Below are 25,300 nucleotides of genomic sequence, written 5' to 3'. Positions count from 1 at the left end.
GATGGGGGGGGGATTAAGATCCCTGAGTACCAGCCAGTGTTCCGCCTTCTAATCAAATGAACTGTACTCTATAATTGTGGAAAGCTTGTTGTGATGGAACAGTTATCAAACACAATTTTTCTCTCAGAACACTGAGATGCTTGGTCATATTGCTGAAAGGTTTGATGAGAAAGAACAAGCCTTTGAGCATAACTCAGTATTTTTAAGAGGAAGTTGGATCCAATGTGCTTATGGTAGCTCATGTCATTGAGGAAATGTATTGTCGTGATATTATGTGTCATTTGGAGTTTCAAGCTGGTTGATTACTTCTGACTCAGGTATATTGTGTCAGTACCTGAATCGGAAGTAATCAGCCATCACAGGAGCGCTATGGTCGTGGTATTAGGGTTGCATGTAGCATCAGTGAAATACGATATATAGATTCTGCTGCCACATAAGCTCTTTTAAGCTTATCATTTCCTTTTCACGTGATACCAAATTGGAAAGGAGTGAGAAGTGATCTTTGTGTACCTGCACCGCTGATAATGGGTTTAGAGAGCTGGCTTGAGCCAGCAGATCGCAGATAGTCCGTCAGAGTCCCTTGGAGATACTGCTTGCTTGAACAGGAAGGAGGAGTTCTTCCCTTGAGACATCAGCTTTGTTGTTTATAAGGAGCATTATTTGGCAACAAATGATGTTTTTGGCAACAAGGAAAGGCTAATATATAGGGTGTTGGATGGGCCACGTGAGAACATGTTTCCTGATAATTGTTTCTAGCCAATCAAAGCTACTGACTTTTTTCTTTTTGTATCCCTAGTTCATAGCTGAGGAAGTTAGGGGAGAGTTAGAGTGAGAATGCAAAGTAAAATACATATCTGCTCTAAACAGTGTTAGCTACTTATTTTTGACTAGCTGTGGAACTGTGTGTAAGGGAGAGCTCCCTCAAAGCATGAAGGTTTTGTAGAGGTTTCACCAGAGTCTGCATAAGCAGGAGAAACTGAAAGACTGCAGCTGTGAGCTGACCACCTTACCTTGTGTTTCTTTGTATTTGCTGGATTTCATCTGCTTCACACTACTTGTTGGAAATCCCGGCTCTAAATCTTACTGAAAAGAATCGAGGTGATGGTGGTGGGGAATTTCTATTTGCTGACATGTTTCTTTATAGAGCATTACCTTCTGGGTTGTGTTTTTCTTGGTTCTAGGGATTATTGTTTTTTACTAGGGTACTATTTTTTTCTGACATTTTGGCTTGTTTGTACTGTTGTGAGTCTGTGCACTCTGTGTGCAGCACTCTGCACTGTGTACAGGCTTCTGTATGTGCTTGTGTGTGTGTGTTTTTTTTTTTTTTTTTCCAGAGTGTACTGAAATGCCTTGTATTTCTCTAATCTACATGCTAGATTGATTATGGAGTGAAATTGCTTCTTGTATTTTTTCAGGAAGATTTCTATTGGGAAGGTGGACTGTGATTAATTTTGTAGAAATGGCAGTAATGCTGCATTTTGTAGAGGTCTCGGAGACACTATCCTAAAGAATTTAAAGTCCTGAAAGACTATACATGGCCAATAATACGAAATACGCCACAATTATCTGTTTTTAGTTTTCCAGTCATATAATATTGAAAAGGAGTGAACAGAGACTACTTAATAAAGTTGACATTCCCCAGGGAGTGGTTGGACATGAGAAAAATACTGCTTTAAGACAAATTATAGGATTATAATGTCAAATTATAATGTCAAACCTGCCTTTCACATGTTCATGAGGATGGATAGCTCATCCCTCCTGTGAGGTGAGGAGAATGTGTGCTAGTTGGTATCTTCATTTAGAAGAACTTTCCAGGTAATATTGTATAAATGGTAGTTTCATCACACTTCCTTCCCTGTCTGAGCCAGGTTTTGGCCTCCGTGCACGTTCTTATTGTACCTCTACTTGCAATTATTTTTTATATACTTGTGATTATTCTGCAAAAGGATCAGCCTTAGTTACTGATATTAGAAATTCTCTTCTGGTACTGTATGTTTGTTGAAAATGCATCCTAATGACTCTGAATTCTGTGGACTAATTGGTGCAGGCAGGCTTTGCTGCTATAAACCTTATCCTCCATTGGAGAAATCAAAATATTTAAAGAAAAAAGTCAGCATTTTAAAAAGATGTGAAGTCATTTAACAGTGCTGCTATAAACAGGTTAGTTACTTAAAGTGACTTGACCTTGTTTATACTCCTGATTATGTTGCTGTTCCCAAGACTGAATAAGGAAAATGAGTTGTTGTCTTTACTTTTGTGCCTTGATATTAGGTTGTAGTATCAAGAGCTGCGAGGGGGATGTTGTGTTGTAAGTCATTATAAAAACCGTTTCTTTGGAGGAGATGGGGGAGGAGAGGTTTAAGAAACAAATTGAAGGCTAAATTAGTTTTTTGGATTCATCTTATTAACATACTTTTCTCCAAACTGGAGAAGTACCAAAGCAAAATTGAAGGTTGATAGGACAAGATTTCTTAAAATGATAATGAGAAAAAAAAAGAAAAAAAACTGAGCTGTGCTGAACAGTTTTTTATTCATTTCAGCTGCTCTGAGTGGCAGGCTGCACATCAACCTTTTTAAGCCCCCAAGGCGACATTTTACCTACAGAGTGTCCCTTTTCTGAAAAAGATAAGTAACAGGCTGTAGGGCATGGCTCTTCTATAATCCAGCCAGTGGCAGAAAGTAGTTGCCACTTCTCCCCTGCAGGCATTCAGCCAAGCCTGAGAGCCTCCCCCAGGTCAGCCCACCTGTTTTGTACCTAGCGGGCAAAGTGGGCTTTGCCGTAGGTTATATGGCAGTAGAAACGTAGCATCAGAGTGCAAATAAAGGCAGAGGAGAAGGCTAGTTCAGGTTTGGTCCTGTTGGTAGGTAAAAGGTATTCCTAATTACTCTTGTGTGTAAATAGACAGCCAATGCAAGTATGATATTGGGATTATTTTATTTTATTTTTTAGACATCTAGTTTAGATAAAGGGAGAGAGATAAGAGAATGACTTGTTTGATGGTCATGGAGAATTTTAATGAATAGGCATTTTTTTGTGGGAGCGTCAAATATTGGAGAAGTGAGAAGACTCCACCCAAAGGAAAGGAGAATGGATGTGTTCAAGCCTGGGTTAAATAGGGTGCAAGGGGAGTCAAAAGAATGGGAGCAGAAACTTAATTGACGCAACTACCTTAGTCAAGCTTTGTCTCTATCAAAGTGGATTGCTTTAACTTAGATTCATTTAAATTGCAATTTCTTATCAGGCAGACCTGAACTTTGGATGTTTTAATTTTGCCTTGAATTTGCAATTTTATTCTGTTTTTTTTCTCCTAAAAAACAGGTGCTCGTTGACCTGTAACTGCATTAACGTGCCAGATTTAACTGCTTTCAGTGCTGTTTTGACTGATTATAATTATGGTGGCTGTAGTCTCTGGGTTTTTTCTTTTCTTCTTTTATTTTTATTTGATCCAATTTAGGAGGAAAACGGTCAATATCAATCCCTCTGGCCTAGGACCTGTTTCTTCTGTATTTGCTTAATATTGTGCTGTAAACCTTTCATCTACAGCTGTGTATTTCATAAGCACTAACAAAATAAAAAAAAAGCGCTCCTGTCTCTCAAACATATTCTTTTTCCTAAAGCCATTCAGAATCTGAAGGAGGCAGAGACTGTACGTACTATTTTCCCTGGAGTGGGAGAGGTCTATTTGCAACTAAGAACCTAAAAAGGGAACAGATTACTGATTTTTTTGTCCCCTTTTAACATCAGGGTGGGAAGAATATTCTTTCTCGTGGCATGTTAGATGATGCAGAACACTTGGGGAAATAGTAGAATCCTCATTGAAGTCATTTAGGATATAATATCCGAATATTTCGTGATCCTCCGTGGTAGATTTAATTATCTCCTGTTCTAATAAAGGTTGCTTACTGCACACTTCTTACTAGGTGTTACTGCTTGTGTATGCACTTTATTCCACTTGTGGTCCTCATAGACTGTTGGCTGTTAGCTTATTAAAAGCAGTAATTCCTAGGTACATGGCATTTGTGGGGAAATGCTTTGCTTTAGTACCATATAATCTGCTTATCTCTCAGCTATTCTGAATTTTAATTTAGAGACACGTAATTCCTCCTGGGAAACTCCTGTACTTCACTGTCAGCACAAACTGCAGAGGGAGTGATGTTCACTGAGTGAAAGAAGTGGTTTGTGGGGTTGCAACCAAAAGAAAGGATTTCAGGTTTCAATCAACAGTTGCCTTGCTCTTTTACAGTCTGACTTGACAGACTTAGCACTGCAGGTAATTGGTGAAACACCTGGACGTGTCCTGTTTTTCTTTTGTTTTATGCACTAAAAATAGCTGCTTATTTGCTGATGATCTGCTTTGTAACACCCTTAAGACGTGGTTTTCGTGTTGCTCAGATGTTGCAGCAGTATTAGTAATTCAGCCAAATCTCATTAGGACTTCAAATCAGTGCCACCGCTGTCCACCAAAATGCAGTTTGTCAGCCTGCCAGGAACTCTTGGTTCTGCTGGTATCACCAGGTCCTGGCCAACCAGCAAAATGAGGCATGAGGAGTTTGTTTGACACTGAATACAAGGAAGTATCTTAAGAAAGGGAGGGTAGGGATTTCAAACCCGGTTTTTCACATACCGTGTGTGAATGGCTGTGTTAAACTTCTGAAGAGCAAGTGTGCCATACTATACACATGCATGTTTTTGAACAGCTTTGATAGAGAAAGTCATCTTTTCCAGGTAAAAAGCTGGTTATAGTATTGTGAATCACAACAAAATACTGCATTATAAGTAGATGGCATTTATAAAGTTGCAGGCCAGAACTTCAAGTAACAAGCACATTTTGTAACTGAATTATATACACTGAACTATGTTACAATGAATATGCACTTTATTATATATTAAATATTATATACACTGAACTACATACACAGGACCAAATTATATACACTGAATTATAAATTTGGAGCCTGTTAGACTGTTTTTTAAGATCTTTGGCAATAGACCTGAACAGTGGGGTAGTTGCAATTTAAACACATTACTCAAGGATAGCGTTTATAATAGTTTGAAAAGGAAGAGTTATTGAACGCTGTTGGCAGTAAGTAGGGAAATGTGCCTTTTACAATTGAGAGTTTAATTTAAGTATTAGTGGGAGAGGTACTACAAACTTTTATTATTACTACCAACTTAGCATATTTCATTTACATAATAATAATTCAAGTATTCGAACATCTCAGTCTTCCATTTATCTGTTGGTAGAACTGAAAGATTATCTTTTTGTATTTTAAGAGTATTTGGTTCTATTTTCTACAAAAAAAGAGCTTGGCACATTATTTGTTTGACTTGCAGAGAACACAAAGGCACATTTTATTTCTTTCTAAAAGAGAACATATCTATAACTTGGGTTGGTTTTATTCTTGTTTTTTAATAATGTATTAAGATTTGAGATTCATTTACATAACTGAAGTTGGATGAGGAAGGTGATGCAGAAGATTTTACACTGAGGGAGTAAGAAAAAATTTAGGAGGCCAGTCTACCATATACAATTAATTTTTTCTTTCCCTTGATCTCATTTTCCTCCAGAAACTTCTGACTGGGCTAAACAGAGTTGACAAAATTCAATTGTTTTTAAGTTTTTAAATTTTTAAGGAGTCAGAAGGTTTTTACACGTAGGCTGATGGCATATTGCAGAACTTTGTGAATTTAATATCTCAAAAAGTACTTTAAGCAACAAATATAAATGTTTAATTAGGGTATTCCTGTAGGCATACGTGCAGAAAAAGGTAAATATTTCAACTTTTTTAACATTTAACATGAATTCAGGCACTTTACCCTATTCAGTCATCGCTTTAATCATATATACTAATAAGATACATACTTACATGATTTTTTTTTTGCCATGAAACTAAAAATGTTCTTGGTGGAATGCCATTTTCTCTGTTAATGTAAAAGCCCTTTCAGAGGCAAAGTATTTTTTGTAATTACTGTTCTTGGTGGGATATTCGGTACACTATCTCAAGATGCTTGGGTTTGTATCTTTTTATTAAATCTAGGTAGTATCGTTTCTCTTGTCTTCCCAGTTTGCACAAAAGTCAGCACTTGGAATAGGGCAAATGGGCCGAGGTTTGTCCTAGGAGAATGCGGTAAGGCAGATAGAGAATAGAGGTCATTGTTTCAATGTGGTTTGTAAATTTTGTGTGAGAGAGAGTTGTGTGTCCAGGTGTGGCTAATACAACTGACTGAGTCATTGAATACTCTGCTGTCAGTCATAGCCATAGCACAGAGCATCTCTTCCATCTGTTGACGTTTAAGACATAGTGTGATGTAGCTCTGCTTTTCAGTCACCTGCGTCTTTCTAGCAGCAAAGGCTGCAGTATGCTCACTCCACGCTAGATCTCCGTTTCTCCATTTTGCTCATTGTTACCCATTTTATGGGAATATCTGCTTAGCAAGAATATAAAGGCAGGGCTTTTGTGTGTCATGGTCATGGTGCATGCTAGATGCCTGTTAAGTTTAAACTGCAGTCATTTTTTCTTTATCTGAAATGCAGAGAGAAAACACGCCGTGAAATAACCTTTTCCTGTTTCCACTACTAAGTATCCCATCTTTCTTGATGTTCACTGCTAAGGTGCACCTGCTTCTAGGCTATAAGCTCTCCAGGACTGGCGGTCAAGTCTTCAATGGAGAAAACAAACCAACTCTGAATAAAAAACTTGTTAGTTTGGTATGTTCAGAAATCCAGCAAAGATAAACTCTCATTCTTCCTGATACACTTTGACTTGCATCTAAAAAGCTTCCAAGAGGAAGAATGGGATCTTCGGAACGGCCTGTTACCATAAAATCTTTCTAATATGTTCTCAGCTATTTTAATTTCAGTAGAGCATTTAGAGGTTAAGACAATGAATAGTGTTTTCCAGCATTTAAAATACATTCAGATGAGTAGAAAATTATGAGGAGTTTATCTGTTTATAAAATATGTTCTAAATGTGTCATTGCAAAAGAGACTAAAACATAAGTTCAATATCCATAATTTTCATGAAGTGTAGTAAATGCTATTGAGCAATCGTTTAATGCTACCCTTTCTGATATAATTAAGTTTGACCAACACTTCGTAACTCAGAAACTTAACAGCATGGTTGTACACAGTTATCTTTATATTTTTAAAACGCAGCATTTAAAAAAAATTTTTTTTAAGGCATTGACTGAAACTTTGGTATTCTTACAGTTTGGACTATAAGGCAGTAAGCTCCGGTGAGCAGCAGTCAGACAAGGGAATGATATATATCTGTCTGTATCTGTATTCTTAGATTCAGAAGAAGCTGTGCTTCTCAAAGTAAACAAATTATGATTCTAGAAAGAAAGATATTTACTCTCTAAGTATTCTCAGTAAGAATGTATGAAAATTCGGAAGTGCATGTACTGTTATAATGCAGATGTAGAGATTTCACATACAGAAAGTTTATGTAACAGAAGATATGTTATTTAAAGGACACTTTCTGAGTAAGAATAGACAATATTTCTTCTTCACAAGTAATATATTATTACTTAATATGCTGAGTTTTTTATTTGTGTATGGCATCCAGATATAACTATGTTAAGTAATTATATTCATTTGTACTAACTGAGTTCTGGCTTTGTTCTATACCCAGGCTTTATCTAGTACCAAAGACACCATAGGATTTTTTTTTTTTTAACTGAGAATATTTTAACTCTGCATACAGTTAGCTGGAATGCACAAAAGGAGGAGTAGACCAAAGTGAGAGAATGCTCATAGTATAAAGGAAATTACTGAAAATACCTTTCAAGTTAAATTACCATATTGGGATCCATTATGACAGCTTTTTGTACACTTATGTGCTAAAGAGATGAAATTTCTTAAAAGCATACCAGAGATATTTTTTTTTAATGAATTTGGCATAAGGGTACCTAATGTGAAGTTTTGAAAACACATATTTTGAATCCTAAGTAGAGACAAGTAATCTTTAAAATGTACTGTAAGTAGATGCTGAAGGAAAAGCTACGTACAAACAGACTGTTAAGAGATCTTAAATGAAAATTGCCGTGGTTTGTCTTCTATTGTATTGTATCAAAGGAATTGCTTATTCTTGCAAGCGTTATTACTCTCTAGGCAATCGTTGTTGTACTACTGTCAAATTACCTTTCGCACATTATAGCGCGTATTATTTTTGTATGCTTGAAATAGCCATTCAAGCTGAATTTTCAGCTAGTAAGCACTTTACTAATAAAGAAAAGGAATTGTACATAACAAACAATTTATAATTGAGACAAACAACAGAAGCTAGATAACAGTTAGTTTGAAGCAGTTATTTTCTGACCTGGATGTTCAGATAGGCTCTTCTGTGGTATATTGAAAGGATGAGAATTTAGGAAGATGACACTTGCTTTATCACCAGAATTTAGTCTGAATCATACAAAATAATTATGCTTCAGTCTATTGAGATATTGAATTGAGACAAAGGGAGAACTGTGATTAAATTATACTACTTTCTTTGCATTGCTGGACATATTCTTCCAGGTATCAGTGAAGTGGATTACTTCATAATGTTGCCATCAGTATGCTCTTAGTAACTAGGTTTCTCATCACCAGAAGGCCTTTAAATGGCTTTTCTATCCTGCGTTTCCTTTCATTTCTAAATCAATGATAGCTTGTCACATTGTTAGGAGATAATTTCTGCTGTTACTTTATAGAGATTTTTGTTCTTATCCTTTCAACTGTTTTATCGGGCTTTCTCCTAGTGCTTTGTGTTTTGCACACTGAAATAGTAAATGGGTGTTTTAGTATCTCCTGTCACCACTGATAGCTTGGCTGGTCTCTCTTCTGTGTATTTTGTAACTTCTAGGTTCAGTTCGTAGTTGTTGATAGCCATTTCTGTCATTGACAATGATCAGTATTGGGGTCAAGTCAGACCCACCTTGCTCAGTCTCCACTAAATTTCACATGTTGTCTTGTAGCTTTCTACAGGAAAACACTGTAAGGATGTAGAGACATGATGCAGACTGACCGGGGAATCAATTGACCTTAGTAGCTGCTTTTCTTTTGTTTTTGTTTCATATTAAAAATATCTATCAGGTGCTTTCTGCAAACCACTCTGTGAGGATGCCTCTAACAAGTCAGCATAAAATATGTAAGAATATTATTTCAGCTCTGTTCTTTAATCCCGTTTTCATATAATTAGCAAACTAGCACAACCATGACTGTTAAAGCCCAAAAGATATTTTCAGAATAATATTCAACCTATCTCTTAGGCTTTTAGACTAAAAACCCACTTCATGCTCCTCATCTGCACAAGTAGAGCCTTCACTGATGAAAGTGCGGATTGAGTAACCTTCTGGATTAATAAATAAATAAATAAATAAGCACCCTGAAATTAGTCCAACTCCTCCTGTCTTTAATTTGTGGACCAAATCCTCAAGGAGAAAAGTAATCAGAGGTTAGTGGAAGAAGTTCTGAGTTTTCAACCTCTCCACTTTAATATAAAGTCTGAAAACTTTATATTAAAACAACATATATTACAAGCTCTTTATTGTGGTAAGAGCTTTCAGAATGACACAGGAAATGTTCTTCTAAAACTTGTCTCTTCTTTCTTTGTCTGATTTATTCAGTAGAAGTCTATGCCTGATTAATTCTTTGTAGCTGTCATGATATCACTGTCATCACAATTTTAGAAGTCACAGCAAACACAAGTCTGACTTGCTGCTCAAAAATACTGAAGTGAACTTGGCATTTACCTCAGCATCTGGATTACTCGTCTCAAAATGAGAGCAGTGAGCTCCTCAGTTCTACAGTGTTGTGAATTTGAGAAGACTGAAAAGCATGTCACTACAGTTGGACCACTGCTTTAAGACTTCACGTATGAGAGGCAGAGGAAAACTCCTTTCATGTTCTTATAAAGGTTTATAATTCTGTACCTTATTTGGAGAATTTCCCCAAAATTAGTTTTGTAGACCCAGATTTTTTTTTTGTTTTGTCTGAGAAGGAGACTTGGAAAGCTGTACGTACAGAGCTAAGTGAAGAAGGTTTAAATTGTGAGCAGTAGGGGAGAGCTAGTCAGCATTCAGCCTTTTGCAAAATCAAGCCCTTTTGTTTATTATGGCTCTTCATGTATTTAAGCACATACATGGACATTAGGCTTCAATTTCTAATCATCTTCACCTTACTGTATACTATGTATGAAACCAGATCCAGAAAAAGAGCAACTCTTGCAAAGCCACTTAAGAACAAGTGATACTTTAAACTGATAGCTGGCACTGGACAGCCATTCCATATAGCTAATGCCCTAATGCTGAGTTTCCTGTTCTTTACTTGCATGCATAAAATCTACTGAAATTCTTCTTTTTTTAAAACTGTAATCATTCCTCTGTTTGATGCTACAAGCAGTCGATGCACTAATTCTAACTTTTTTGCTAAAAATAACTTGAAGTTCCAGATCTATATTTTAGATTTTTTATCTATTTGCACTTCAAAAGCAAGGAAAACATGCAGACCTATTTTGAGATTAGAGTCGTCATCTGCTAGTAATAGATTTGGAATCTTATTTTACTTAAAAATATGATGTTTACAAATAGAATTCTTTTTTCTCTTATAGCTCCTCTATTTTATTTTGTGATAGAAGGAATCAATTTGAAATCAGATGTTTATCTTAGGATGACATAGATTTTCAGCTTTGTTAGACTTGGATCGTTTGTCTATGTGTTACTTAGATCATTTGTCTGTGAATTAAGGTTCTGTTCTAGCCCTATTCAGGACATACATCTAAGATGGTGACTGTCATTCCTGTAAGATTGTATTTATTGGATTTTAATATAAAGATCTTCTAACTGTGTAGATCAAACTTTGTAAATAAATAAGTAAATAATAATTTTAAAAAAAGTCAATATAATAAAGGAGAGCAGAACTAATTGGAAAAATAGAAAGGTAAAAGAGCAGCAGCAGCTGAAGCATGGCTGTTCTGTTGGTTTTATAAAGTCCAAAGACTTTAGCTTTGATGAAGGTCATGCATAAATCTCCACGCTGAAGGGACTGGTGTGAACTGTCGATTAGAATCAGCAGTTCCAGGAACACTTGTGAAATATTGTCAACATTATTGTGGATAAATGAATTACCACAATTTTAGATTAAAATTATTGAAACTGATGAGAAACTAATTCTGAGTAACTCAAGTAACTGTAGAGAAGTTAGCTTAATTGAACACCTGAAAGAACGTAGGTATAGTGATTAAAATCAGTTGAAAATCTTGCAAGAGGAGAAGGTTAACAATAAAAAACAATTAGTGATGTTATCTTTGTGAGAAATCAAGCTGGCCTTTGATCAGTCTAACCATGCAGAACAGAACTGAGCAAACTCTGCCCAAGTTCTGAGGAAAGCTCAAGCGATCTGTTAGAGACAGGGGAAACCCAGGTGTGCTATCCCTTCGCCATCTCAGTCTTCTCTGTAATAGTGCTGGTAACGAGTGGTTATTTCTCTGATGAAATGACCTTAACTCTCTCCTCTCGAATCAACGTTCAGTTTGCTGATAGGAAAATGCCTTCAATAGTAAATACCTTTATCCGTGGTTCTGTTGTCACCAGGAATCTCAAAACATTTCATAAGTACCTGTTTAGCTTTCCGCCGGGGGCTAGTTAGTTAATACTCTCTTGTTCTGCAGAAGGGTACTGAGGCATACGGGAGCGAAGTGCGTTGCTGTAGGTAGGACGGCATGGCATTGACATTGGCAGGAGCCAGGAATAGAATTCAAACCTCTTGTCTGAATGACTTCCAATGACAGAAATAGATGCACCCTTTAGGCAAAATAAAAATGCATGAAAATGCTGCATGTTTCCTGCAAATGTGTCATTCTAGCGTGTCAGATAAAAATATCTGTGAGAATTAAAGGGGTATTCATAGAAATAACCCATGTTGGAGTGTATTGTGTAGGACCTTGTAAATATATTTAATATTATCCATAATTTTATCTGGAAGTTAAGTACCTCACTAAATTATTTCTAATGTGTCTTTTGGGCTTTTCACCTGTAGATAATGTCAAACCACAAGCTCTTCACTGAAGTTTTAAAATATGACACAATACTATGCCATTACTATGAAATAGATTTGCACTTTTCACGTTAAGGTTGTTTCTACTGTATTTTACACTTTATTTCTGTGGTTAAAGACAAAAAGGGTAGCTAAAAGTTTTTCTTTTTCAAATGTGAGACAGATTACCGTCACCATACCAGATTCTGCCCAAACAGAAAATTCAGGTGACAAGTTTCATCGTAGGTGCTGGAGCAGAGCTTAAAACCCCCCAACCGATGGGAAGCAGAAAAGGTCTCAAAAACTGAGCAATGTACTGCTCCCTCAGTGAAGAAAAGGCTTTTAGAGAGAAGGGAAATGTTTTTTGACATTTTTGAGCAGCTGGAGCTGAAGAACATGATTTTGTGGGTTGGCAAGAAATATGCTTTGTAATTCAGTGGAGAAGCCACAGGAATATAGTTCCGCAGCAAAGAGTCCAAGTGACGGAAAGATCTTCACTCAAAACTCCTTCTCAGAAGAGTAATGGGGGACACAGGCGGACAGAATTATGTGTAGGTGCCCGTCCTTCTGCTAGTTGTATGGTTTTTTTGTGCTGTCTAAAGCGGACAATTCCTTTTTTGCAAAAATCTTTATTTGCCTCTGTCAAGTGTCAATTATTTTTGCAGAGATAAATGTGCCTATGAGAGTGAAGCTTTAGGGAACAGTATATTTGCTTTTGCTGTGGAGAGTCTGGAGCAGCTTACTGAAGAATCTTGTTCTTATGATAATTTTGTTGGAGAGTAAGAGGCCAGAAAGAGTACAATAGCCTGTTCGTACCAATGTAAACTAAAATCACAGGGCAGTTTTGTAAGTACATAGAGGTTGGTTGGGAGAGTGAAACTGAATCGACTGAAAATCTGTGTTGAGCAAAATTTGATGTCTTGAACTGGGGTGATTTGACAACACTCAAAACTTCACAGATCAGCTCCTTAATTCTAAGTCTCTTAAGACTATCTAAGGTGATGTTTTTGCTCATGGGAAACCATAGTTATAGTAAAGGATTTTTATTCCAGCCATCCAAATTGTAGTCCTGGTGAAGCAATGCACTTACTATACTTTTCTGTATTATTGCTTAATGGTTAAACAAGATTTCTTGTCATGAGCTTGTCAAAGCTGACCTTTTGCTTTAGCTTCCTCATTAAGAATCTGAATTTAGCTCTTCCACTTTTTTTTCAATAATGAGACCTAGATCCATTTCACCCAGTAGTCTGTTTCTAATAATAACTCAGATGCCTAGGAAGCAATATGAGAACAGAACCAGGGATGCAGTAACTCCGGCTGACTGTTTTTCACCAGCCTACAGTGACTTGATGACATGAAATAGTTCTCCTTTTGATCTTTGTCTTTGATTTGCCTAATCACTTTCAAGCCCATATAAACTTCAAGCATTCAGAGCATCCTGTAGAAATCAGTTGGACAGCTGAGCAAGACTAGTATAAAAGCTATGATTTTGTTCAGTGTTCTTCGATTCTTGTCCTGTGAGAAAAACACTAGGTCTCTGTCATCTTCACGGTACTTCTGATTTTATAGATTCTGCCACGGAGCTCCTCATTCACACTATTTTTCCGGTCTGGAGAAACTTAGTTTCACGTGCAATGCGTTAAATGTATTTGACCTTTTTTGTTACCTTTGCTTGCTTATTTTTTTCTGTTTTTTCTGTTTGTATTTGGTTTATCCTTCTGAGTTGGAAGACCAGAACAGCACATTATATCCAACACAAGGATGGAACATTGCTTTAACAGTAACATACGGGTGTTCTGCGTTCTTAGTCTTTCCCTCATAATTATAATAATTGAATTCTTGATTTTTTTCTCAAGTGCTACTAAACGTGAAGCTGGTGCTTTTGTGGACCTGCTCTTGTAAATGTTAGATTTTTTTTCTGACTGGTGCTTGAAAGTGAAAGTTTGCACATTTGTGAGTGTTTTCCCTCATCATATTCACTACTTTCAGGTTGTATATATGTGCCTACATGGTGTCTGCAACACAGATGCTTTAACTTAACTCAAACTTTATCTGTAAGGTAGCAGGAAATGTTAACTTCTTTTCCAAATTGTAGATTGATTGAAACTAAATTACTGAAATAGACTTTGTAAATGGTAAGAGATACAAAGAATGGATTTTTGTTTTAGAAATGTAAGGTGCTGGAAAGTTAGATGAAGAAATCTGCTTTCTAAATGTGATGGTCTTCTACTTTGATAAATATAAACAGATGCTACTTTTCAAGCTAGAAGTGTCACGCTTTCAGTCTTTCTCTTGGAAAAAATAACTGTGCATTAACTCAACTTCAAATGTGTTTTTATAATCAACCTGAAGAGGAAGATGGCACAGGTATGATGTTATTTGAGAAAACTGAAAAGTTGCGCACAGTATCTTTTAAATGGGAAAATCTACTAACAGCTCCTACCTAATAACATACAGGAGCTCTTCTGGATATCAAACTCATGAAAAGGAGCAATAACATTTTTATAAACAATCCCCATTTGTCATATAGAAGTTAAAATTGTATTTGAAAAATTTATTTTCTGTGTTTTGTCTGAATATTGTCTGAATTTTTCCATGAAAAATCAAGAAATTTTTTGACAATCATATACTTAATATTTTTGTGATGGATAATGTATTATATATAAGATGCTACTGCACAGAATATATTTATGAATGTATAAACTTCTTATAGTGTGTGCAGTATTTGAATGAGTTTCCATTAGTACTGTATATAGTTGGAATAGAGTCCCAAGGATTACAAACATCAAATTGTATTATTACTTTTCTTTTTTAGGGTGTTCTTGAGAGCTATCAACAAATTTGCAGAGACAATGAACCATAAATTTCTGGAGAATATGAATTTTGAAGTCCAAGTAAGTGTTCAGGCTTTTCTGCTGAGCAGAGTTAGCATATGACTATTGATCTGAGTGTTGCAAGGTCAGGTCATCTTTGATACGAAGTAAAACACTCAATTTGTAGACTTATATTTCTGTTTTTTCAGAAATCATTTAATACTGGAATTTTGTTAGTTTACTTATTATCATTCTTTATAGCTTTACTTTTTGGTCATGTGTTTTATGATATGTTCGGCTTCAGATAAAAATAAGGAGGTGTGCAGTGTTCACATTAAACAGTTATTAAAAATGTAAGTACAATTTTACAGTCACAGTATGTCACCACATGCTACCTGGTTACGGTTTGTGCTGTAGATAGAAAGCACACTAACAGTGTATAATGTGAAGAATGACTCTATTTCATTCTTTATGTTAATTGTATTTGAAAATAAATCCCTTAAATTTAAAAATATTCTGAGTATTTATATAAAGCAAGGGCAGCCTATGCAGTGTCCCTGTCCTAAGTGCATTTTGGTCAGGTCCCACTACCACCACAGCAGGAGGCTGAGCACACAGGCAAGAAAGGAGCCACAGAACACACCAGTCGGTTTCGGGACCGTAATCGGCAGGTCACACGTTGATTAGGGTGAATAAAAGACGTGCTTCCGAAAACCCCCATTGAAGTGATCCTGTACCATGGAGTGCAAATTAACCTCAACTGTTTGTGTTGGGCTTTTTCTCAGAAGACAGAGAACATGTTAAACATGTTTTCTCTGTTGCAGAACCTGACAGATGCTTTAATCTGCTTTTTGAGATGTTTTGTAAATAACGTCCAGCTGTTTCCCTTGGTATGAGTAAGTAATAGGGTTTGTGCATCTGCATTTATCTTTTGGAAGATGCAATGTGTCCGTGTTACATAAGTGACTCCTACAGATTAAAAAACTTAAGTAAACCATTGCATATAGAGTTTATGTGATGCAAATGGGTTCTTACTCAAAAACGTCTCAGACAAAAGACCCTTTATTCAAGGGCCAGTGATTTAGTATGCAGCAGCCTTCAGGCAAAGTAGTCTCTTATTAGGACTATATCTGCTGGTGATTCGCTGCTTCAAAGAAGGAGGAATGAGTACAGTCCAAATCATATTTATTACTGAGCATGTGCCGTAAGGGTGATGTCTTATTTATGTATAAGAAACGGGGAGCTAAAACAGATGCAACTATTTTAATATCCCTGATAAAAGGTAGTTTTAACTACATAAATAGTTCATGTTATGATGGAGAAAATAGAGATGTGTATCTTTTAAGTCTCTAAAGAATAGTAACCATTTGTGGAAAGGCTATTACTTGATACAAAACCAAACTGTCTTGCTTGACTTTACACAAGGGTCAAATAAGGAGATCCGAAGAGTCTTTCCAACACCTGTCTGGAACACCTAGGGGAAAAAAAATTGAAGACTAAATCAATATTTATAATAAACCCCAGAGGTTTATCTGAACTAAGAGCCCTGAGCTCTATAATTATATATGCATAGTGGATTGGGTCTGCTGTCTATCTGATTTTGCATGCTTTCACAGACAGTAAAAGTAATTGATACTTACGATATTTCTGAAAACCCTCAAAGGCCATCTGTAGAATGCAGTATTCATAAGTGAAGTTTCCTGCTAATCCTCATTTCCTCATTGATTTATGTGATAAAGCACAAGAATTTACATTACATCTTAGAATATTTATGCATGAAGTCCTCTGTATTTAAATTTGTAGTGTCTTAGGGCAAGAGAGCACACCAAAAGTTTAAGAGCCATTAACATATAGTTACTGTATCTGTTAGATACAGTAGTTGTATGTCTGTGATGTCTTAGTGTGTGATCAATCCAAAGTTATTCCAGCCTACAAGAGCTTGAGTTTTTGAAGGGCAGGGTATTATGGTAAAGCACTTCATTTGATACTTTTCTTTTAGTTTCATGATCGCTGTCCACGATTTAGTAGCATTACTTAAATACCCACTCTTCTTTCTCTGGCATCATAAGGTTATGTGACCTGCAGTTACAATATAAAATCTGAAGTGGCTAGAAATCCCGTTTGTAGGATAAAAATATTACAGAGTTTTCAAACTGTACACAGTAGTTGTTCAGACTGTGCCTGTTTTCCAGAGTGAGGCACGTGGTAGGCTAGGAAGCAGTCTCATATGGAACCGCACAGTGGTGAATTGTCCAGTTGGCTATCTCAGGTTGTACTTACGTTTAGAATATTTTGTGTGTGTGGATAAGGGATCATAATTGCAGACAGAAGTCTTTAAGAGCAGAAGAATGTGTGGAAAGGACAGGGACACTGCTTGACTTATATTACGGCTGATAGCAATTTTGCAATCTTTTGGCACTGGGGGGTAATGCAGATTATGAGTGTGCATTGGCAGTGGTCAGTCAGGAAATGTCAGAGTGGTGTTTGGATTGAGACTCATTTTAACTGATCCTTAATGAGATAATTAAAAAGAAAAACTAAGATAATATGTAGTCATATCTTTGTAGTTTTGCAAACAGTTTACATGCTGGATGTATTGAAAATACTTCAGAGGCTTCAGAAAATAGGGCAGAATTTGAGATTACTTGCAGCAGATGTTCTTCAGTGGTGTAATACAACACACACTAGAACAATAAAGGAACAATAACTAAGAAAGCATATGTAGCAGAATATTTACTACTGTGTATGCAGTAAAAATTATTAGATACAGAGCACATACCCTTACAGGGGGATGGGAGTGAATTTTCATGAAGTAATTGACAAAAAAAAGACCATGAAGCAACTGTGACTGAGATCTGACAGTATTAATGGTATCTTAAGCTTGTGAATATATACAGTGGAAATGGGGGAAGAAATTATATGATTACACATCAATGTTTATGCATATATATATTTTATAATACATCAATGTGCATTACTCAGTACTGCAATTGAAGTGGAATATTAAGTTTTAATATACAGAAATCTGGATTTTCAATAGCATTCACAGGAGTAGATAAAGATCTTCAATATTTAACAATTTATATCCACTTCATGTCTTGAAATACATTATTGGCTAGGATTTAGGCAAGTCATCAAGATGGTTGTGTGTTGAAACAGATAATCTAGAAAGGCTGTGAAATTCTCTCACTTGATAATTCTAAAGAGTTGATTCAACAGACATCTGTCAGAAGTGATTTAGCTGATCTTGCCTTAGGGACATGCAGCTGGATTATGTGATTTTTCAGGTTTCCTTCCAGGTGCATATTCTGTGCTTACAATGATAAAAAGTTAGTTTAAGATTAAATCACACCATTGAAGGCTTACAACTATGGGAAGTGTACTAGTTGAAGAAATTCTATTCAGAAATAGCATATTAACACAGTGTAAGGAGATACATTGAAGTTACATAAGGAAAATACCTAAAATGATATAGAAAGGCAGGTCTAAGGTTAGTTTTTTTTTCTTGTCTTGTTACACGTGCTCTCGCTATTATACTGTTTTGATATGCAGTCATGACAGCACTGTTTTAAACACTTGAATAAGTATTTTTAAATCTTTAAAATACATAGCCAGATTTTGTAGACATCCATCAAAGATGGAGAAAAAAGCATGATATTGAAGAAACAGGGTATTCTTTTTTTTCCGAGACAGAATTGCAAATCATTTGAGATCAGACATTAAAAAACAGCTAGTAGATTTTTAGCAGATACCTATTTCCCTTGCAAAGAAGGGAAATAGTCTGGAAAGCAAACTGGGTCTTACAGGATGAAAGATCTGCTGAAGTCTTTTTATGTGACTGTGAGCAAGCTGTTTGGCTGTGCAGACCTATCTTTTCTTTTGCCTATCTATTAAACATGCTGCCACCAAGAAGAATGCCACGTAGATCAGGCATGCTTTCATCAGGGATTGCTTGTAATTTAGGCTGAATGATAAATTAAATTAGGTTTAGCCTCTTATTTTCCCCTTAGTTGATTATTTTAAAATGAACATTTGCATGTGTTAGAGGATTGTGTGGTCAATGTAAACACTCATTTTAGTCTGTGTATTAACTATTAGATAATATACTATGTGCTAATATTGTTCAGTTCAAAGCCACTGACTGTGAATTTATTTGAAATTGAACTACAAAGAAAATAGGTTTGTTATATAAAATTAATAAAGATATATAAATCCAGATTGAAAATTACATAATGCTATCCTGAATACAAAGTTTTCTGTTTTTTCTCAAAACATATATTTTGCCTGTACAGTTACGTGTGTATGTTTTATCTTCCGTAGCGTGTAATTATATAGCATGTTTTGTTTGAAGAGCCCAAGGAGCAACAGTAGCTGCTGCTGAGAGGCAGGCCGTAGTGGCAGTTGAAATATTGCTGATGCACATCATTATTTCTATTTCCATCCATTCTATAGCTGTATTGCCCATTGCTTTCAGTAATTGGACTCTCTCTTCAGTCGAGTGTTTATGTAATCTGAAATTCTGCTTCTTTCTTTTATAAATACATTTTAGAAAGCAATTTTTTATCATGTTGTTCCATCTCCAAGCTGAATATTGAGGGGCAAATAAATTTAACACAGTTGCATTGTAAATAAATTTCTTCTCTGGCAGTATATATTCCCAGATTTTTGGATTGCATCTCTCCTTCACGTCCTTTCGTTGGGCCATGTGCATTAACAACGCTCCTTTAATAATGTTTCTGATTGGAGATGGCAGCTTCACGGGTATTAGGGACAGGGAAAATGGAGCTAATAGAATCCATCTCCTTGTGGTACTCTCAGGCATATCTATGATATATCTTGGCAGAAGCATTTGAGAAGATTTGATGATTGAATTTCAGTATTTGTGGTCGATCTAGAAGCATATTTTATAGCTATTCATTTAAAAGACAAGTGGTATTCACTTGTTTTAACTAGTGTATACTCAAAAGATTAGCTAAAGAGAGTCAAAACAGATACTTGTTGTAAATTATTTCATTTTAATTGGTGGAAAATATATTTCAGTATGTGAAAGAGATAACATGACTGGGATAAAATTATCATATTCTAAAAATGTGTCCTATGTCCTGGAATTCGGCAGAACATTTCTTGTAAACATCAATCACAGCTTTGAAAAGGTTAGTTCTAGCTAACCTACCTCAATAGGTATGACAACTGGGTGTATTTTGCAATTATATATACCTGGAGAATTTTAAGTACCATTTTTCTACAAAATCAAAGTCGTGAAGCCAGTGTCTGTTTGAAATATGCTATGTCCCCTGATCTCAAGGGGCTGAGCTTGCCTTTTTCATAATATTCCTCAATGAAGTTTGCCAAAATACTATCTAATCTTTTAGATATTGTGAAATATTAGAGTATAGTTAGTGTCATAATTTGTGTCAGAAACTCAAGAATGTCAGTCTAAATGTCCTTTTTACTTAGCTAAGTCGTTTGCTCCCTCCATTTGAGCACGTCTATTTGTCATTGTTTTTAATGCTTCTTAAAAGTCTTCCAAGGAAAGTCTCTCCCAAGTGTTTTTTACTCGTAATCAAAAGAGTCGAACAAAAACATCCATAGAGAAAACAATGGGTAAAAGGTAGGCATTAGGAGTGGTGTAAAAGAGCCACTGGTTCGGCAGGTTTGTACAAAGAGGGAGCAGCATAATGCTTTACTGGAGTCTTTACATTTGGTAGCTATACTGATAATATCATCCAGATCTCCTGTTCCTTGTGAGATGATAAGTTTCTGAATGTATATTATTTGTAAACTTTCCAGTATGTTAGCTGCTGCGTTTTCTAGTGGGAAGGCCCCTTGTGTGTGCTGAAACAGAGTCAGAAATTCTCCTCCCTTATGGTTCTTTAGCTGTCATATACGTGGGGGTGTTGTCAGATGTGAAGGAGCTTAAAAGACTTGGGGGGGGGGGGGGAACCTCACATGCAAATTTTGCGGTTGAATTCAATTCATTAACATTCTGAGTACGTGTGGTTAATTAACATCATGCTCAGGCAGTACAGTCGCCTTGTTTTGAAGTGTTAACACAGACTAAGGCAGTGTGTGCTGTTACACGGCGGTAGGAGGAGTTTGCTGTGAACAGCTGATAACTGACTGCAGGGAGCAGTCGCTTCTCGGCTGTAGCCTCATCTCCCAGGGCTCTGTCCCCAGCCTACAGCTCGGCGCTCGAGCGCCTGCCAGCAAGAAGCAACGGGCGAGTACCCAGTCTCTGCGCGTGCGCTCGGACGCTCTCCTGGAGCTCTGCTACCTCCCTTCAGCCCTGCCACGTAGCTTCATGTGCTAGGTAGCTTCATGTTGCAAATGCAAAATGTACGGGAGTGCTAGTGAGGACTTCAGAGAAAACAAAACTGACCTCGTAAGCCTATGATTTGCATGTCTTACCTATTTCCACCTGTGCGCGCCTCTCAACTCTTGAGAGACTGCTGTGCCTCACAGGGACCTCACAGGTCCCTGACTTGAATGTAGTATCTGAATGTGGAGAATCCTGTTTCTTCAGCCATCATAGACTGCTCTGTGGGAAGAATGACACGCGTTGTATAAATAAGGACGTTGAGAGGGAAGTCCTTAGGCTGCGTCTCTGACAAAGGTAGCATTGTGCTAGGAATTGCATGACTAAATAGGCCATTAACTGTAGTTATAAGGCTTCATTTTCCCCCCTCTAAACAAGAACGATTTGAAAATTTTCCATTTTACTGATGTAACTGACCTAAGCAAAGTATATTTCCCATGTGTTGACAAGTACAGCTCCTCAAGTCAAAAACTCTAAATTGATCACATTCCTCTCATCAAAAGTTACTAAAGATTAAAAACAGGACCTTTGGAGCACGAGTAACATGCTGCTAGGAAAAAAAGCTGTAGCCTTAGTAGCACAAGTATTCAAATGTAGTTTCTAGTAAGGTTGTGAATGGCTTGGATGAATACAGATGGTCTTTGAATGGTGTAAAATGTAGTGGATTAATAAGTCTCCAGTGCAATGTTGCTTGAGTCTGTGGATCTGCACCAGGGATGACTATGCTGTCTGGACTGCCAACACTTAAAGACAGAAAAAGGTCTCTTAAGGGCTTCTGAATAAGCCAAGCTTTAGTAAAGCCTTGGTCTTCTGGCAGAAGGAATAAATTAAATGCTGGAGCACTTTGACATTAAAGAGGATGTTTGAGAATGTCATTTAGTATAGGAAATGTCTACATTCTTTGTGCGTATTTTTGGGGGTGTTGGTGTCTGTTCTTCATGGTTATTTCTGTACAGGAGAGTTTTTCAGATTCTAATGGGCAGGGGTCACTTATGTTGGAGTAGTGACATGCAAGTTCAAGTGACATGAAAGGTTGCATTTTTAGAGCATTTTGTGCAGATTGCCCAACCTAGGCCTGTATTTCACCATACAGAATTAACAGCTATGTAACAATGTTACTGGTTTTGTTTTCATACTTTAAATTACTGCCAAATGCATTTACTGTTGCCTTTCTATGGTCTTGATGATACCATGATGCATATTTTTTAGGTACAGATAAGTTTTTAAATTAAATATTTAAAACTCTTGCTGACTATTTAAAAGTTCTTGAAAACAGTATTTTCTTCAGCTGTTCTTGAATAATCATCTATTGACCAAATGTAAAAATTTGTTTTTCCATGAATTTTAGTGCAGTTCTTGTTTTCTTTCCAATCTTTAGCATGTGGGAGAGGGATTTAGTTTTGATTATCTGGAGAACAAGTAATCTGTTTCCAGAAACAAAGGACTGTGCACTGTAAATGTAAGGGTGACTCTCTCAGTTCATGTACATGACTCAGTACTAGTTATTCAAGGCCCTGTTGGGTCCTTGCTTAATGTAGAGCGCTCTTACTGAAATAAATAAGGGTTTCACCCACATCTGGTGTTAAATTGGAAGCAAAGGTAGATGGTGGATGCCTTTTGAAGAAGTTCTGAAGTATAGTGTAATTGCATTGGATGCCTTTAGCACCACACTTGAGATTCACGGAAATGTACTGTATTTCACTAGTCTTGCTATGGTTCGTGGTTTAATATTGTTAGCTAATGAATCTCATATGAATCCTTTTTACCAATATTTATTCAGATGCTGTGTTATTAAGAGCAAATGCATACTAGTGGTTATTAAAATTCATCTCTTTTGCTTTTCTTCTAATTGTGTAATACTAATGATATATATCTTTGCATAATGTAAGACTCTCATATTGCTTGCATCGTTTGGTTTCATAAATTATTCACCACTATGCATGGTTTAATATTACTCCTGCTTTGCTCAAAATCATTATAACTTCCTTGTATTCAATTTACAGCTGTGGAACAACTATTTTCACTTGGCTGTGGCTTTTATTACCCAAGATTCACTACAACTAGAAAATTTTTCCCATGCAAAATACAACAAAATCCAGAACAAGTAAGCAAAAACATGTGCTTTAGCTTATATCTTATAAATTTGTGCTAAAATGGTGATATTGAGAAAGATACCTTTCTTTTTCCTTTCTTTCTAGATATGGAGATATGAGGCGTTTAATTGGCTTTGCTATCCGTGACATGTGGTACAAACTTGGTGAGTACATATATGAACTTTATTGCAACCAAATCCATAGCGTGTATCATATTTCTCTGCAAAAGATCTGACATGACTTGCTTTTTAAAATGTTTGACCTTAAAATATATTTTTACTCTTCCTATTAAGCTCCCAACTGACATGAAACATTGTATGACTTCTGCCTATTTTTTGTTTCGAAGAGAACTCACAAGGTTCTCTTGGATTTCAGACAAAGATGGCTGAACTCAGAAGATTTCAGAAACATAATCTTACTGAAATTGAGAACCAGATAAATCTTCCATAAGGAGGTTTCTGTGTTGTCTGTTTCCACAGTTCTAGAAATTAATAGACTCAAAGTTCGGATTCTCTTTGGATTTAAATTCCAAAGTGGCCGTTAATGTTTTTACAGTTTGCCTGCAGCCTTGTTTCTCAACTCCTCCTTTGAAAGTTTGGAACAAATGCAGCAATAATGGATCGTCCTATGAAAAAATATAGGTGGTGTTTTTGAAATACCAAGTAAAGATAATTGTGATGAGACGGATGATTATACTTTGAAATACAAGCGGAAAGTCAAACTTCTGACAGATAATCTTGAAAAGACTAGATTGCATCAGAATGTTAACAGAGAAAAGACATAAGCTTTTACAGCCGTTTTATCTGTTTCTCGGGTCTCTTGACCACAAGCCGATTCTGGCCTGGATCCTACATGCCGATTCCGTGGAGTGCTAAGCACAGGCAGATAACCTTTCCTTTCCCTGAACTGGCCCTTGTGCCAACCCAGCTCAAAGGCAGTCATTTCTCCCAGAGAAGCTCGAGTAATCGCTGGGTGTCAGAAGTTAATCTTGTAAGAGTGGTGTGAAATGTTCTCAGTGTATGCAGTAGAAAAGCCTTTTTACAGTAACAGGAATGTTTTTAGCTAGCAGTTAGAATTTTAGCCAGCGTATACACACAGTACCCACAATTTTAAGATACTAAATTAAACTGATTTTTTTTTTGTCAATTCAGTGTTCATGTAAATAGTGAACAAAAGCTGGTTGAGCGAATGTGATATTTTGTTTAATAAACATAAAAAGGAGTTGCATTTTAACGTGTGTTTCACCAGCAGAGGATCGTACTTAGAATTCCATTGGGTATTATGAAAAGTGAAAGAATGACCTGGAATTTTAAGGTGTTCTGACAGTTTTGTCTAGCATATCATTGAAGACCAAAGCACTGTTCCTTCCCTATCACAAATGTTATTACTTTATTCAATCATTTGGTCTACATACCCACTGGAAAAACTAGGGCCTGCAGATTGAAAGACACTTCAAACTAAATGTGCCATAATTCTCATTTAATAATAATTGCCCTTTCCTTATATTTTCTCTAGTTTTCAAGCTCTTCCTATATCTTTAACAAAAAGGAATCTGCATTCTGGAAAGCAATACTCTCAGCTCTACACCACTTTGGAGGGATATGTATTTAAAGTAAGATTCATACAGGCAAATGCGTGTCAGAGGATCTCACACTGTGGCCTCTGCTTACAGTGCCTTTCAGTTCATAAACTGGCTGGTTCCCTGAGGCAGATTATCTTCCGTTGTCCATTGCAGAAGTTTTGATATTGATCTTGATCCCTGAAATGGAAATAACAGGTGCTGATAGCAGGATAGATTTTCAAAAGAGCCTTTTTTACACCAAGTCGTGTGCTAAGAATTTTTTTGGTTTAAGGCAAGTGTAAGCTTAGCCTCTTGGTCAAGCAATAGATATTGCTGTTGTTTAGCTGGAGATTTGTTTTTCTTTTTACTGCTCTTACCTAAGACTTGCTTAGGAGAGTGAGGATTTTTAGAGGTGAATGGATAGTTATATTATACCTTAATTTCTATAGTTTTCTGAAATTACACAGACCTGTTTTGTAGGTATTAGAAGTGGTTCAGTC

General features: G+C 36.4%; 1 protein-coding gene across 1 annotated transcript in view; it reads left to right on the top strand.

The window, feature by feature from the left end:
• DOCK2 (dedicator of cytokinesis 2) overlaps window positions 1-25,300 on the top strand; it is a 196,295-nt gene that overhangs the window by 125,474 nt on the left and 45,521 nt on the right. Inside the window, exons 30-32 of the mRNA XM_062586956.1 lie at window positions 14,833-14,911; window positions 23,150-23,250; window positions 23,345-23,403. Coding sequence (XP_062442940.1) covers window positions 14,833-14,911; window positions 23,150-23,250; window positions 23,345-23,403 — 239 coding nt within the window. The remainder of the gene's footprint in view (window positions 1-14,832; window positions 14,912-23,149; window positions 23,251-23,344; window positions 23,404-25,300) is intronic.

This window comes from Rhea pennata, chromosome 14 (assembly GCF_028389875.1).
Source record: "Rhea pennata isolate bPtePen1 chromosome 14, bPtePen1.pri, whole genome shotgun sequence".
NCBI classification, from domain to species: domain Eukaryota; kingdom Metazoa; phylum Chordata; class Aves; order Rheiformes; family Rheidae; genus Rhea; species Rhea pennata.
Note: the sequence above shows the minus strand (reverse complement) of the source record. Positions and strands in the feature narration are given on the sequence as shown.